The sequence below is a fragment of the Delphinapterus leucas genome, chromosome 13, assembly GCF_059928025.1.
Source record: "Delphinapterus leucas isolate spDelLeu-1000000601 "Yukka" chromosome 13, BTC_Dleu_Yukka2, whole genome shotgun sequence".
Lineage (NCBI taxonomy): Eukaryota > Metazoa > Chordata > Mammalia > Artiodactyla > Monodontidae > Delphinapterus > Delphinapterus leucas.
The window spans coordinates 26,482,109-26,496,595 of record NC_143141.1 but is presented as its reverse complement, the minus strand read 5'-3'; the positions used below and the strand labels follow the sequence as shown (position 1 = coordinate 26,496,595).

At 49.4% G+C, this 14,487-nt stretch overlaps 2 protein-coding genes and 1 pseudogene across 5 annotated transcripts in view; 1 reads left to right on the top strand and 2 right to left on the bottom strand.

Moving 5' to 3' along the window:
• The first annotated feature begins 559 nt into the window (after positions 1-559).
• DOK1 (docking protein 1) lies at positions 560-3,385 on the top strand. 4 transcript variants are annotated; one of them, XM_022563085.3, is made up of 5 exons: positions 561-680; positions 1,033-1,332; positions 1,501-1,594; positions 1,764-1,948; positions 2,146-3,385. In XM_022563085.3, the coding sequence occupies exons 1-5, from the start codon at positions 621-623 to the stop codon at positions 2,956-2,958; spliced, it is 1,452 nt and encodes a 483-aa protein (XP_022418793.1). In that variant the 5' UTR covers positions 561-620; the 3' UTR covers positions 2,959-3,385. The 4 variants fall into 4 exon arrangements, with proteins under 4 accessions (XP_089779062.1, XP_089779063.1, XP_022418793.1 ...); XM_089922936.1 differs by lacking the exon at positions 1,764-1,948 and having other exon boundaries at positions 560-680; positions 1,505-1,594; XM_022563084.3 differs by lacking the exon at positions 561-680 and having other exon boundaries at positions 1,231-1,332; positions 1,505-1,594.
• Positions 3,386-3,995: 610 nt separating this feature from the next.
• M1AP (meiosis 1 associated protein) overlaps positions 3,996-14,487 on the bottom strand; it is a 76,910-nt gene continuing 66,418 nt past the window's right edge. The window contains exons 7-9 of the mRNA XM_089922939.1: positions 7,275-7,481; positions 6,027-6,167; positions 3,996-4,673 (exon numbers count right to left, since the gene is read on the bottom strand). Of these exons, the coding sequence (XP_089779065.1) occupies positions 4,470-4,673; positions 6,027-6,167; positions 7,275-7,481 (552 nt within the window). The 3' untranslated portion in view covers positions 3,996-4,469. The remainder of the gene's footprint in view (positions 4,674-6,026; positions 6,168-7,274; positions 7,482-14,487) is intronic.
• LOC111169092 (polyadenylate-binding protein 2 pseudogene) lies at positions 7,588-9,288 on the bottom strand (annotated as a pseudogene).

The window sequence follows — 14,487 nt, the reverse complement described above, 5'->3', positions numbered from 1 at the left end:
GGTTGGGTGCAGGGTAGCTAGCTGCGGCCAGAGAGCTGAACACAGAAGAGGCCACGGGGCCGCAGACCGTCCTGCGTCCCGTGCAGCGACTCGGCTCCGAGTTCCGGAAAGTCTTCAGCCCCTAGCCCTTCCCCCACGTCCCCTGCTCCGCGGATCTTAAAACAGCCCAACTCCGGCCGAGCAGGGGTCGGGTCGGGTCTGGGGAATTGAAGCCGCGAGGGCACGTATGGTCCCTCCAATGCCCCAGGGTGCCCGTCGGCATTTTCGAGATGATGTCACGGCCTTCACTCTGACGTCACGTTGAGCATCTGACGTAGTACGCAGCCCCCAAGCCTAGGCGCCGGAGTCCTCTGACCGAAACCACGAGGTTTCCTTCGGTGGAGTCACTTGTGCGCGACCCAGCGTTGGGGGGGGTGGGCCGGACGTGGTGCACCAGCCAGCTTATCTGCATACCCCCTCCCCTTCCTTCTGGCTTGTCTCCTTCCTCCCCTTTCGCGGTCCGGGGAGGTTGGTGGGGGGGCGGGAACGCCTCCTGCGCGAGCCCCGCCCCGCCCTCCTCCCCGCCTCGCCCCGCCTCCGGCCCACAGGGCCAGGAAGGGCGGAAGGAACCGCCGGGGGCCATGGACGGGGCCGTGATGGAAGGGCCGCTGTTTTTGCAGAGCCAGCGTTTCGGTACCAAGGTAGTGTGGGTAGGGGTTGCCGAACCCCATCAGAGCTAGGGGTGGGCAGCTGAGCTTAGATGGAGGGAGGGGACCGGCAGCGGGTTGGAGCGCGGCGCCCGGAGCCGGAGAGCCTTATGAATTTCCGGCTAAATTGCTTTGCACACACTCGGAAGATGCGTCTGCCGGCCTCCGGCTTCGCCTCTCTGGCCCTGGGGGAGACGGAGCGGCATCCTCCTTGGGAAACTTCGCCTGCCGTCGGGAAGCCTCAGACCTGAAATTGGCCCGCGCAGGTCCCTCCCTCCCTGTCGGGGCCCGGGCCGCCGGTGTTTGCCTGCTCTCCCTCCCTAGTGTCTCTCCGATCTTTCCCCAGAGGTGGAGGAAGACCTGGGCGGTGCTTTACCCGGCCAGCCCCCACGGTGTCGCGCGGCTCGAGTTCTTTGACCACAAGGGGTCGAGCTCTGGAGGGGGCCGAGGGAGCACGCGCCGCCTGGACTGCAAGGTGATCCGTCTGGCTGAGTGTGTGAGCGTGGCCCCCGTGGCCGTGGAGAGCCCCCCTGAGCCTGGCGCCACAGCTTTCCGCCTGGACACCGCACAGCGTTCCCACCTGCTGGCGGCCGACGCGCCGTCCAGCGCCGCCTGGGTGCAAACGCTGTGCCGAAACGCCTTTCCGGTGAGGGGGCCGGGGCTGCCGGTGAGGGGCTGGGGCGAGCTGCACTGGGCCCAAGAGTCCATGCGGGGTGGGAGCAGTTACAGCGGCAGAGGAACTGGGCTGACTCAGACCCTGGGAACCGCGGTGAGGGAATTACAGTCTCCTTCATACTCTTTCTCTTTACCCCAGAAAGGCAGCTGGGCCCTGGCGCCTGCCGAGAACCCACCCAAGCTTTCTGCCCTGGAGATGCTGGAGAATTCACTCTATAGCCCTGCCTGGGAAGGTAGATGCCTGAAAAGCCCCAGCAGGGATGGCATGGAAAGAAAGGGTGTCCTACAAGGGGAAGTAGAATGCTCCTGAGAGCTGGCTTTCACGTGTATGCTTGGACAACCTGTTCCCTCCCCCCACCCCAGTCCTGGCCAGGTGCCAGTCTGACTGTGTATTCCTTCCAGGATCCCAGTTCTGGGTAACCGTGCAAAGGACTGAAGCCGCTGAGCGTTGTGGCCTGCATGGCTCCTATATGCTGAGAGTGGAGGTGGAGAGGCTGACTCTCCTGGGCGTGGGGGCCCAGACTCAGATACAGGAGCCACTCCTTTCCTGGCCTTACACTCTGTTGCGTCGCTATGGCCGAGACAAGGTGCGGTGCAGGACTGGCTCCCTGGGTTGGGCAGCTGTGGGAGGGGTGGGGCAGGACCGGGCTTTCTTGCCTAGCCCATGACCCCACCTCCCTTCCCAGGTGGTCTCTTCTTTGTAGGTCCCCTAACTAGTTCCAGCCCTGTGACTCACCTCCTCTGATGGCTCCTGATTATGTGTTTCCCTCCACACCCTCTTCAGGTCATGTTCTCTTTTGAGGCTGGCCGCCGCTGCCCCTCTGGCCCTGGAACCTTCACCTTCCAGACGGCACAGGGAAATGACATCTTTCAGGCAGTTGAGACTGCTATCCACCGACAGAAGACCCAGGGAAAGGCCAGCCAGGGGCAGGATGTTCTCAGAGCTGATTCCCATGAAGGAGAAGTGGCAGAAGGGAAGTTGGCTCCCCCCCGGGGCCCCCAGGAGCTCGCAGGCAGCCCTCCAGCCCTGTATGCTGAACCCTTAGACTCCCTGCGCATTCTTCCAAGCCCTTGCCAAGATCCCCTATACTCAGAGCCCCTGGACAGCACCCCTGCTCAGGCAGGGCAGGACTTACAGTTAAAGAAACCTCTCTGTTGGGGCTTGTGTGAGCATGCGCAGCAGCAGCTGATAAAGGCCAAGCTGACAGACCCCAAAGAAGAGCCCGTCTATGACGAACCCGAGGGCCTGGCCCCAGCTGCCCTCCGGGACCTCTATGATCTGCCTCAGGAGCCCAAGGACGCCTGGTGGTGCCAGGCTCGGGTGAAGGAGGAGGGCTATGAGCTCCCCTACAACCCCGCTACTGATGACTACGCCGTGCCACCCCCGCGGAGCACAAAGCCCTTCCCAGCTCCCAAGCCCCAGGGCCTGGCCTTCTCTGAACCCGGTGCTGCAGCTGGCAGTGGCAGCAAAGGCCATAGCTCAGACACTGCCCTGTACAGCCAGGTCCAGAAGGGTGGGGCCTCAGGTAGCTGGAACTGTGGGCTCTCTGGAGCAGGGACTGACAGGACTGGGGCCAAGTCAGAGGGCTCCACATGAGAAGAAGGGCAAGGCTGGGGCTGCTGCTAGGAGGACCATGGGGAGGTGGCACTGGGGATCAAAGAAACCTGTTAGAACCAGCAGGAACCAGAGGGGTCTGTGTGTAGAGCCCAGGGTACAAGGGGAGTCAAGGGAAGGATGATGTGTGTCCCAAGAAGTCATGGAAGTGGGACAGTTGGCAGGGGCTCAGGGATTGGATCTGGGGGAGGCCAGCACCTCTAAGTCATCCCCACCAAAGGAAGGGATAGCTGCTGGAGCAGTACTATAGAAAGGGGTGTTTGGTCAGAGTAGGTACAGTTTGAGGGGCCTGTATGGAGGCTATAGGGAGACACTGGGCTGTGTCTTGATCCTTACCCCGGCATTGTTCTTTCCCAGAGAGAGATATTTTTTTAAAGTTTTATCCTCATTAAAGTCAGTTTGGGTTTAAGAGGTCTATGTGTGTGAATAGTCACAGAGGGGACAGAGTGGCAGGCTGTGCTGGGTAGATGTGGAGGGAATCAGGAGAACCAGGAAGGTGTTGGGGGCCACTGAAGGAGGAAAGGGCCTCGGGCAGGGGGGTCAAGCAGTGTGGTTGTTCAGAGCCTGGGTGGTCCAGTCAGGCCCACCTGGGCTTGACCTTATCTCTGTGACCCTGTGTGTAACATCTGTAACCCTCAGTTTCCCCCACTGCCCCTGTGCAAAATGGGAAAGCTTAATTACACATACAACCTCACAGGGTTTTTATGAAAGGAGTTAAATTTCTCAAGTACTTAATACGATTTCAAGTGCAGAGTAAGCATCGTATAAATGGTAGTTATTATTCTGTGGATGGAGAAAGCTGATGGGCAGGTATGAGGAGAGGGGAATAGGAAGGGAATAGGTCTTTTTCACACCACCCTCTCCCGTTCTCAGCTCTAGGATGCCTTCCCTCCCCCTTGTCTCACACACACACACACACACACAAGCACACTCACGCGCGTGCGCACACTTTGCATGTAGGTACCGAGCATCAACCACTTATCTGTTTGGAGGCTGAAGGGAATTGCACTGTGGTGGGTGTAGTGGGAGGGGCGTGGGCTTTGGAATGCGGTTTCGATTTCAATCCTACTTGTTTTTCATGAGCTCTGAAAACCTCATCCTCGTCTCCTGAGGTTCAGTTTCCTGATGGTGACCTGACTTCATCCACCTACTTACACAGAGCTACAAGGAGAAAATCAGGCCTGGGAATGCTCCTAACAATGGTGGAGACTTACTGGTTATTTAATCTTCATTTGTGTTAACAGTATCAAATGATCCAAAAGAAAAATGAGTCCCTGCTTGGCGAAGGAAAAGGGTCGGTGCGTCTCTTCCCAGCCTGAAGAGTGGGGCAGTGGCAGCACTGAGGACTGAGGAGGGGAAGGCTCTGTTTCCCAGCCACCTGGAGCTCACAGAGGCTCAGGTGGATAGGAGGCAAGTCTGTCCACAGAAAGCCATTGTGTGAGCCTTGGCATGGATGTGCTTGCACAGGGCAGCTGGGCTGTGGTGCTGGTGACTTAGGGCCCTGAGGGATACTCCTCGTCTGCCTCCTCCTCCTCCTCCTCCTCCATGGAAGGCTGGAAGAAGACATCCGAGGAAGCTTTGCTGGCTGCTGGCATCTTGGGGGCTCTGCCAGGGGCTGGAGTCATAGGCAAAGGGGCCACTGTGGCTCGAACTCGATTTGTTTGCAGTGGCCCAGCCTGCAAAGAAAGCAAGAAGAGCTTTCTGTGAAGACCAGACCGTTCCCGATCTTCTGTCCCATTCCCTGCCGGGCCTTCTGTCCTAACTCCTTCATGTGTCCTGTGAGTGACAGCCTCGAGGCCCAGGGCAGTGGAGTCCCCTAGGCTCCAGCCTCCACAGTGCCTGTCTCCTGGCTAAGTGTCCTCCTCTGTTTGCTTGTCCACCAGCTAACTTATGGTCGGTTCTGTTCCCACCTCTAGACTGACTGTAGTTTGGAAACATCTTTCTCTTGTAACTTCAGGTAAGACAAAGCGGGGGTTCTCCTATAGGCTGTGTTACTGAGAAACAAGGAAAAGATTAATAAGGGCACAAAAGGAAGCCCAAATACTATAGAACGTGGATTTCATAAAAATAAACACCCCCTGGGACTTTCCTGGTGGTCCAGTGGTAAAGAATCTGCCTTACAATGCAGGGGATACGGGTTTGATCCCTGGTCAGGGAACTAAGATCCCACATGCCGCAGGGCAACTAAGCCCGCGTGCCGCAATTACTGAGCTCGTACGCCTCAACCAGAGAGCCTGTGTGCTGCAAACTACAGAGCCCACGTTCTCCGGAGCCCATGCGCCACAACTAGAGAGAGAAAACCCACATGCCACAACTAGAGAGAAGCCCGCCCGCCACAATGAAAGATCCCACGTGCCTCAGTGAAGATCCCGCATGCCACAACTAAGACCCAACACAGCCAAAAATAAATAAATAATAAAATAAATCTTAAAAAAATAAAAAGATAAATCCCCCCTTCAATTACTCTTCTCTCTCAACCCCTGTCACTACAGCCCTGTCTCTAAGCTACTAACCTTGATCAGCCTCCCTTTACTCATCTGTAAAATAAGCATAACACTTACCTTGCGGGGATGCTGTGAGGATTAAATGAGAAAAATATATGTGAGAACACATGTCACAGAACCTGGCAAATGACTGCTGCTCAGTAAATGCTAATTTCCCTTCCCTTAGGCATTTCTTTTCCCACCTTCCCTTAAGCCTTTTCTTTCAACAGAGGCTTGTGGTTGTAGTTCCAGTGCGGCCAGTTTGCTTAGTGGGACAATGGTCTGTTAAATGACTAATGATTTATCACAAACACTGCAATTAAGATACCTAAACATATGTAAATGCCCAAGCAAAAAAAAAAAAAAAAAAAAAAAAGCCCCCTTACCGGGTAGGGGTTGTAATTTTCTTTGTTTAGGGCAAAAGGCTGCTCTTTTTCTTCCTCCCCTGTATGCCCTCTTTCTGCCAGAGGGGATCCAGGGAGGATACTCCCTTGGATGGGGAGGAGTTGGGCACAGGGGAAGAGGACCCTCTGGGATTCTGGGCATAAAGGGGAGGGAGGGAAGTACCTTTCTCAGAGCCCGGCTCTCCCACCTTGGGTGGAGCGGGCCCTGAGGCTTGGCAAAGGTGCTGCTCAGGTGTGAGTACAGGTGGCTCCAAACCTGCAAGGGGTTGTAGGTGGGTTCTAGCTCCAGGTCATCCAGCATGCTCTGAGGAAGAGAGAGGAGGAGCCTCACCTGGGGGTCTTGAGGTCACAGAACCCAAGATGTCGGGCAGAGACCTGAGTGTGAGAAGCTGGAGGAGGTATGATGACCCAGGGCTTCACTGAAGGATGTGAAATAGATGCGTGTCCTGCTGGGTGTTCTGCCCCAGGTCTGAGTGCTTGTGAGGTAAGTGTCAGGCAAGGGTACAAGAAGCAGCAACAACTGAGTGGTTAGGGACACTGAACACTCTGGCCCTGAGAACAATGTCACAGGATTCTGAGAGGGGTCAGAGCGCTATGAAGGTTACAAGGGATCCAGTGTGCGAAGCTGTGAGGGAGGCTGTGTCCCGGCTGGGGTGGTCACAGTCTGCAAAGCAAGTACACTGAGTTCTCGGCGGCCTTTGAGGTGAGTATAACCAGAGGACATGCCAGCAGAGCATTCCTGAGCAGCCAGGTTTTCCGGCCACAACTTCCTGTGCCAGGAACCACTGGCCCTGAAGTGAGACACTGAGTGAGCCATGGCCACTTGTGCCCACCTCTCTGCATCCCTGTGGCTGCCAAGCCAAGAGTACAATCCCAGGCTCTGTCCTCTCTGCACATAAGTCAGCAACCTAGCAGCAACGATGTGGTTCCAGTTCTCTGTACCCAGAGGACCCCCTCCCCCGCCTCAGCCTGGGGAGGCTGACAGAGGAAATCCAGACTCCAGATCCAAGAAGAGAGGAGGGGGAGGAGAAAATGGCCTTCAGAGCTGTTCCCTCCTTTGCATCAGAGTCTTATTTTAAAGCTCTTCCTATTCTCAGTGCCTACATTGGCTGCCTTTCCCTCTTTTTCTCAGAAATAGATGCACACAAACACAGGTACACACACATGTATACACATATTGCAGAGAAGGACCCATGAGAATACACCGTCACGCAGGTGCTTGCTTACTTCCTTCTGTCTGGCCTCAGTTCCTTGCTTTCTTCTCTGCTCCTCTTACCACACCCTTGGAACCACTTCTGCCTCTGCTCCCCTGTCCTTTCCTTCAGGGGCTCACTCCTTTCCCTCATCCCTTTCTTGAACTCTCTTCTCTTTTCTCCGCTCTATCTATTCCATGAGATCTGGGCTCACTTGCCTCCACAGTCTTACGGCTGTCATCAGGCATGTCCTCAGGTAGCAGGGGGAAAGGGCTGGGCAGCATCAGTTCCCGAGTGGCCACTGCCTTCACCAGCAGAGTGGGAGAGCGAGATGGCAGGATCACATAGAAGGTGCTGGCGGGCTCTCTCAGGCTGTGTCCTTGGCTCAGGGGCTCCCCTTTGGCCAATAGCACCCATTCTCTTTTCTGAAACAAAGACATACATAAACGCTGGTTTATCTTCAGTCTTTGGCGTGTTTGGAGGATTAGTCCCAATTGAGGCCTCCCCAAGTTCCTCTGGGGGTGTCAGGGAGGGCTGAGCCATTTCACCCTGGCCCTGGGGAGAGAGGGACTTTCTGCCTGAATCACCAGTGCCCCAAGGTACTACTGTTTTTCCTTGATTAGGGACATACACAAAGGGTTATCAATGCAGAGACAAGTTCAGAGACGAAGTAGGTGTTCACCTTAGAGGGGGCTAATATATTACTCAATGGTAAATGTGGAGTTTCAAGAACTGAAATCCTTAAAAACAGAGCCTTAAAACAGACTTCTGTGGGACACTGTGAAAATTCAGGTCTCATTTTGAGAGTGATAAATTTTGCTTGTGTTGCACAACTGGGGTTAGAGTGGGCTGATTGGGGAATGTCCCAGGAATGTCCAGAGAGGGCTTAAAAAGAAGGTGGTCAAAGTCACCTGGGAAGAGAGAGAAGGAGGAGAGATCAGGGAGAGGAAAGCTTTGGTACAAGGAGGTGGGTGGGGACAGGGCCTTTGATATCAACTCAGCCCATCACAGGACAAAAAGAAGGGTCAAAGTTCTGGGGGTGGCAACTCTTTGAGTGAAGGGTACTGCAGAACAGAGGGGTGACACTTTGTCGTCTGCCATGGAGATTAAATAAGTTAGCATATGGGTAAGAAGAAGGGACAAGCAGACATATTAGCAGATTTTCTGCATTGTACCCTTTTAAACCAGGAATGGAAATGAGACAATTTTCTGTGGTAGTTTTTCAAGGAAAACCACAACTCCAGGAACCATGGAGTCAGGACTGTTACAATCATCTTTAAATTGTGTTCTCTTCCTTGAGGTGATCATCATAACAGGTACATAACAGTCTCCTTGCTACATAAGATGAAAGAAAGCACACTAGCTCTACCCACTCTAACATATATGAAAAGTTGGAAGAAATAATACAAGAGGAAAGGCAAAAAGGAGAAAAAAGATTTTAAGGGGATAGAGGAATTATCAGTGTCTTGTGGAAGACAAGTGGAAAGTGACACAGTGAAGCAGAAAAAACCTGCTGTGGCATTAGAATTATACCCCAGAGCAAATGTGCTGGGGTGGGGGTGGGGCTGGAATTCCAGAAACTTCTTTTTTCCTGTTTTTCTTTTTTTTTTAAATTCTTTTGTCCCCCTTCTTTCCTCTTCCCCACCCCTACTCCTAACACACACTTTTTTTAAGTAAGGGGAATACCATGATGTCTCTCTAGCCCAGCCCCTGTAGACGTGACTCCAGGGCCTGCTGTTAAAACCACTGTAGAATTGAGAGGGGGAACTGTTGTAGTCGGGGGTCCGGGCTCGGAATCGGACTTGTGGGAAACCCTGGTCTGAGGTGCTGATGCCTGGTCTGTTGGTTTGCTTTGGGATCACCTTGATTTGTCTTCCTCTAAATAGGGAGTCATCTAAGGCCAGGGAAGCCCTCACTGACTGTTTGTCTGAGAACTCTCTATATGCAAACTCTTTGGGATGGCCACTAAATTTGTCACAGAGTATGGTAACGTGGTTGACTGAACCACAGCCATGAAAGTGTGCTTCCAGCTCTTCCGCTGTTGTACCATAGTCCACTTTGCCAGCATAGGTGGAACGGGCATCGGCCTCCATCTTCTCCTCGATGGACGTGATCAGTGGGCCGGCATTGCTGGAGGTGGGCTCATATTCATTTGCTTCTGTACTTCATTCTGCAGCCCCTTTAGCTTCTCAGCTTCTTCTTTCATCTCCCGACTCAAGCTTTGATTGCTTCCAGGTCCTTCTCTAGAACAACACATCAATCCTGGGCCCCTTCTGGTGGTCGAGGCTGCATCACGTTATTCTCCGCAACCCTGCCCCGCCGGCCAGTCGGTCGCTGGCCTGCTTGCTCGCCCTCCTCTCACCCAGTTCTAGACACTTTAAAGCAGTGTCATCATTTTGTACAGCACAGAACTCTGAGGGGGTCTGGTAAGCCAGGCAGGTGGTAGGTGCCTTCAGAAGTTCATGCTTAACATTTTGCTTATATCTGGAGATGTGCTGTCTTCCTGAAGAACAGATACAAAATGTATGGAAAGTCTACCTGATGCTTCCCAAGTCCATCAGATTGGAAATAAATGATATAGAAATCATGGTGTATGTGTGCATGGGGAGAATTTGCTCCTGCTCTGAGGACATGGCCTTTTTTTTTTTTTAACATCTTTATTGGAGTATAATTGCTTTACAATGGTGTGTTAGTTTCTGCTGTATAACAAAGTGAATCAGCTATACATATACATATATCCCCATATCCCCTCCCTCTTGCGTCTCCCCGCCACCCTCCCTATCTCACCCCTCTAGGTGGACACAAAGCACAGAGCTGATCTCCCCGTGCTATGCGGCTGCTTCCCACTAGCTATCTGTTTTACATTTGGTAGTGTATATATGTCCATGCCACTCTCTCACTTTGTCCCAGCTTACCCTTCCCCCTCCCCGTGTCCTCAAGTCCATTCTCTACATCTGCATCTTTATTCCTATCCTGCCCTTAGGTTCTTCAGAACCATTTTTTTTTTTTTTAGATTCCATATATATGTGTTAGCATACTGTATTTGTTTTTCTCTTTCTGACTTACTTCACTCTGTATGACAGTCTCTAGTCCATCCACCTCACTACTAATAACTCAATTTCATTTCTTTTTATGGTTGAGTAACATTCCATTGTATATATGTGCCACATCTTCTTTATCCATCCATCTGTCGATGGACACTTAGGTTGCTTCCATGTCCTGGCTATTGTAAATAGAGCTGCAATGAACATTGTGGTACATGACTCTTTTTGAATTATGGTTTTCTCAGGGTATATGGACATAGCCTTTTTAAGCCTGGAAGGGATGTGCTCTGGAAGGGATATTAGGAAATTGTAGGGCACTCCATTTAATTTGGCTCAAGTAACTTCCAATGTGGCTCAGGCTTTGAATTATTATCATTATTTTAATCTTCTTTTTTTCATGCTATTTCATGAATTTGTTTGTAGATTAGTTTGTTTATTTATTAAGAACCTACTGAATGCCTATTATGTCCCAAGCACTAGGCATGGGTATATAGAAATTCATTAGACATGTTCGTTGCCCTCTTAGAGCTTGTAATACAGTAAGCAGAAGGTTTGTAAACTAATGTTTGTCCAAGATTTAGGATGACCAACTGTTTCAGTTTGCCCATCTTTAGCACTGAAAGTCCTGTGTCCCAGAAAACACTTCAGTCCTGGGCAAACTGGGGCAGTTGGTTACCTTTCCAAGACTCCATGGAGAATAGAATATCTTGCCACTGTGGCAAGTCCCTGGGGGCTAAAACTATGGCAATATGACATTTCTTGCACCTCAGAGTTATGAAACAAATTCAAAACCACTACACCCTGGGATTACTAAGAAACTTTGAATGTGGCACACAAAAAAATTATGATCTTTAGAATTTGAGTCTATTGACTTTGAGACAATAGCTAAGATTCTGTTAGAGAACTGGTATGCAGAAATACGTGAGGTCTCTCAAAAGTAACTCCTGATGTGGGAACTATCAGAGGACTGGGAAGAGGCTGATTTGAAAGGATTTTACAGAACGCTTTAAAACTTCTGGGATAATTTACAGAGAGGTTGACGGAAGGCTCTGGAAGGAAGACAGGCAAATGTACTTATTAGAGTTTGATAAAGATATTAATTTATCTGCAGTTTCCAGGAGCATTCTGAGACAGTGAGAGATAGGGAAATTGAACTTTACGGCTTCTATTTTGACTCTGAATTTCTAACCTCTTCCTGGACAGTGATTACTTGAAGTCCAGGACCCAAGCTTGAACGAGGTCATGGGTTGACTTGTTTGTACAGGCATTGTACCTGTGATGGAAATGGTTAACTGACAAACCAGGTATCTGAGGCTGAGAAAAGGCAGTGGCATGGTGATGTCCCAGAAGACTAACCTTTGGGGTCCTCAAATTGAACAATGCCTAATGACTGTGGATGACTGCTGAGTACTTTAGAATATGTTTTTTCTAATTCTAAAAAAAGGAGCATGAGTTGGATGCTGAAATTACTGGAAGGAAGGTGAAAATGTGTCTATATTTATGTTGTGCTTAGGGACTTTTCTACAGAAGGTGCCAGGAAGTTTAGATTTTAGGAAGTGGGGATAGATTCTTATTAGAACAGGTGTGACAGGGACAGAATTGAATGCAATGTCATACTCCAAGCTCAGCCTGATTAAAGTCATCCTCCCCCACTTCTAACTACTAAAGCTGTGAAGGAAGGTGTGGCAGCCACTGTTGGTTTCCTGGCCACTGCTCCTCTCTCCCTTGCCCCTCTTTACCCATTTTTCAGTCTTTCAGTGATCGGTGTAGGGTGATATGTGACCTATACTTAAATAATGAGACATCATCAGAAGTTGCTGGGTGGGGCTTCTGGAAAAGCTTTGTAATACGCTGGCAGCCTTTTTGCCTCTGCACCCTACCCCTTCTTTCTCCCTAGGACAAGACTTGGTCTTAAGGTGCAGCAGCCATCTTGTGGCCATGAGGCAGCAGGCATAAGGATGAAAAGTACACCTGCTGTGGATGCTGCAGTGGGAAAATGGAAAGAGTCTGGGTCCTTGATGGTGTTGATCAACTGCGTCAGCCCCAGAATTGTCTGTCCCTGCACTTCTTGTTACATGAGAAAAATAAACTCTTAATTACTCAAAGTAGAGTTGGGTTGGTTTTCTGTTAGTTACAGACAAATGGATCCTTTACAGATTTCAAAGATAAGGAAGAGGATGTGGTTACTCACTTCCGGGTATATGGGGAAACAGAAGTAGAAGGGACAATTTTAATGGCACTGTCAGAAGGGCAGATGGGAGTTTATTATATCAGGTAAAAGCTCTAATCTCACCAAACCAGCACTCCCTTGGTTTGCCATCAATATGATGATGTGGGACCAAATCCATCCATTAAAGAAGCGTTGACCAACTCCTGAGTGGGAGTGTTCCTGAGGCAGCCGCTGAGAGTGGGGAAGGGCAAGAGCACTCATTTTGCATTGCTTGTGGGAAGAGAAACATTTCATTGTCATAATGCATCTAGGAAGAGAAATCACAGCTAGTTACAGAAAAGCCATGCATACCTGGGGGTTTTTGGAATCTGGAAGGACATCAGGAAGAAGTTGTTAATTTGGCATTATTTGCTTATTCTCTCACTCCAGAAGGCAGGACCCAGGAGGGGAAGAAAAAGAAGCGACAATATCCACTACTCCGCTACTCTCACACTGGCTTCCACAAAGGAGACCAGGGGAAGATGGTAAAAGAGATTTCAAACCCCCAAACAGCAGATTATACATTCTTCTCAAGTGAACATGGAACATTCTTCACAATAGGCCATGTGATAGGCCATAAAACAAACTACAATACATTTTAAAAGATTAAAATCATCCAGGGCTTCCCTGGTGGTGCGGTGGTTGGGAATCCACCTGCCAATGCAGGGGACATGGGTTCGAGCCCTGGTCTGGGAAGATCCCACATGCCGTAGAGCAACTAAGCCCCTGAGCCACAACTACTGAGCCCACGTGCCACAACTAACTGAGCTCGTGCACCTAGAGCCCGAGCTCCGCACCAAGAGAAGCCACCTCAATGAGAAGCCCAAGTACCACAACGAAGACCCAGCACAGCCAAAACTAACTAAATAAATAAAATTTAAAAAAAAAAGATACTGGATTGTATCTGAAGAACTTAAAAAAAATCATATCATCCAAAGTATCTTCTCTGACCATGGTGAAATGCAATTAGAAATCAATAATGAAAAGAAATTTGGGGAATTCATAAGTATGTGAAAATTAAATAGCATACTCCTAAGTAATCAGTGGATCAAAGAAGAAATCACCAGGGAAATTAGAAAATAATTTGATATGAGTTTAAGTAAAAACACAACATACCAAAACTTATGAAATACAGCTAAAGCAGTGCTTAGAGGGACATTTATAGCTGAAAACTCCTCTATTAAAATAAAAAGAAGAAAGATCTCAAATCAATAACTTAACCTTCCACCTTAAGAAACTAGAAAGAGAAGACCAAACCAAACCTAAAGCAAGTAGAAGGAAGGAAATTAAAAAATACGGGAGTAGAAAGAAATGAAATAGAGAATATAAAAACAATAGAGAAAATTATGGAACCAAAGTTGATTCTTTGAAAAGATCAAAACAAAACAAAACAAAAACAAACAAACAAACAAAACTTGTTAGCTAGATTGATCAATGGAAAAAAGAGAAAATATCTTAGTTACTAAAATAAAACAAAAGAGGTGGCATCACTACTCACCTTACAGAAATGAAAAGGATGACAAGAGAACGTTGTAAACAATTATATGACAACAAATTAGATAACCTAGATGAAAAGGACAGCGTCCTAGAAAGACACAAACTGCTGAGGTTGACTCAAAAGGAAATAGAAAATCTGAATAAATCTGTGTCAGGGGTCCCCAAGACCACTCCCGGGTTCAGTGATTCACTAAGAAGACTCACAGGACTTAGCATATAGTCATACTCATAAATATTACTTATTACATCCAGAGAATACAAAGGAAAATCAGCATGGAGAAAATCTCATGGGATGAAGTCCAGAGGAAACAAGGTGCAAGTTTTAAAAGTCCTCTACCTATGGAGTCACACAGAATGTACTTAATTCCTCTAGTGTTGAATTGTGACAACATGCGTAAAATGTTGCCCACCAGGAGAAGTCATTAGAGAGTCAGTGTCCAACATTTTTTTGGAGGCTGGTCACATAGGCACTCTGTACCTAGCACATACCAAAATTCCAGACTCCTAGAAGAAAAGCAGATGTCAGCATATACTTTTGCACAGTTTAGGCACAGTAAGCCACTCTTATTATTTAGGGGATGGTGGAAACACTCCCTAAATCCAAGTTCCCAGATGCCAGCCAAGGGTCAATCTTGCAAGCAGGACTTTCTAAGGAAAGGAATTTCAGGTCTGCTATATTAA

Coding starts and splice junctions, on each gene's coding strand:
- DOK1 (XM_022563085.3), top strand. CDS start 621: ATGGACGGGGCCGTGATGGAAGGGCCGCTGTTTTTGCAGAGCCAGCGT. Junction 681..1,032: donor GCCAGCGTTTCGGTACCAAG/GTAGTGTGGGTA, acceptor ATCTTTCCCCAG/AGGTGGAGGAAGACCTGGGC. Junction 1,949..2,145: donor GTCGCTATGGCCGAGACAAG/GTGCGGTGCAGG, acceptor CACCCTCTTCAG/GTCATGTTCTCTTTTGAGGC.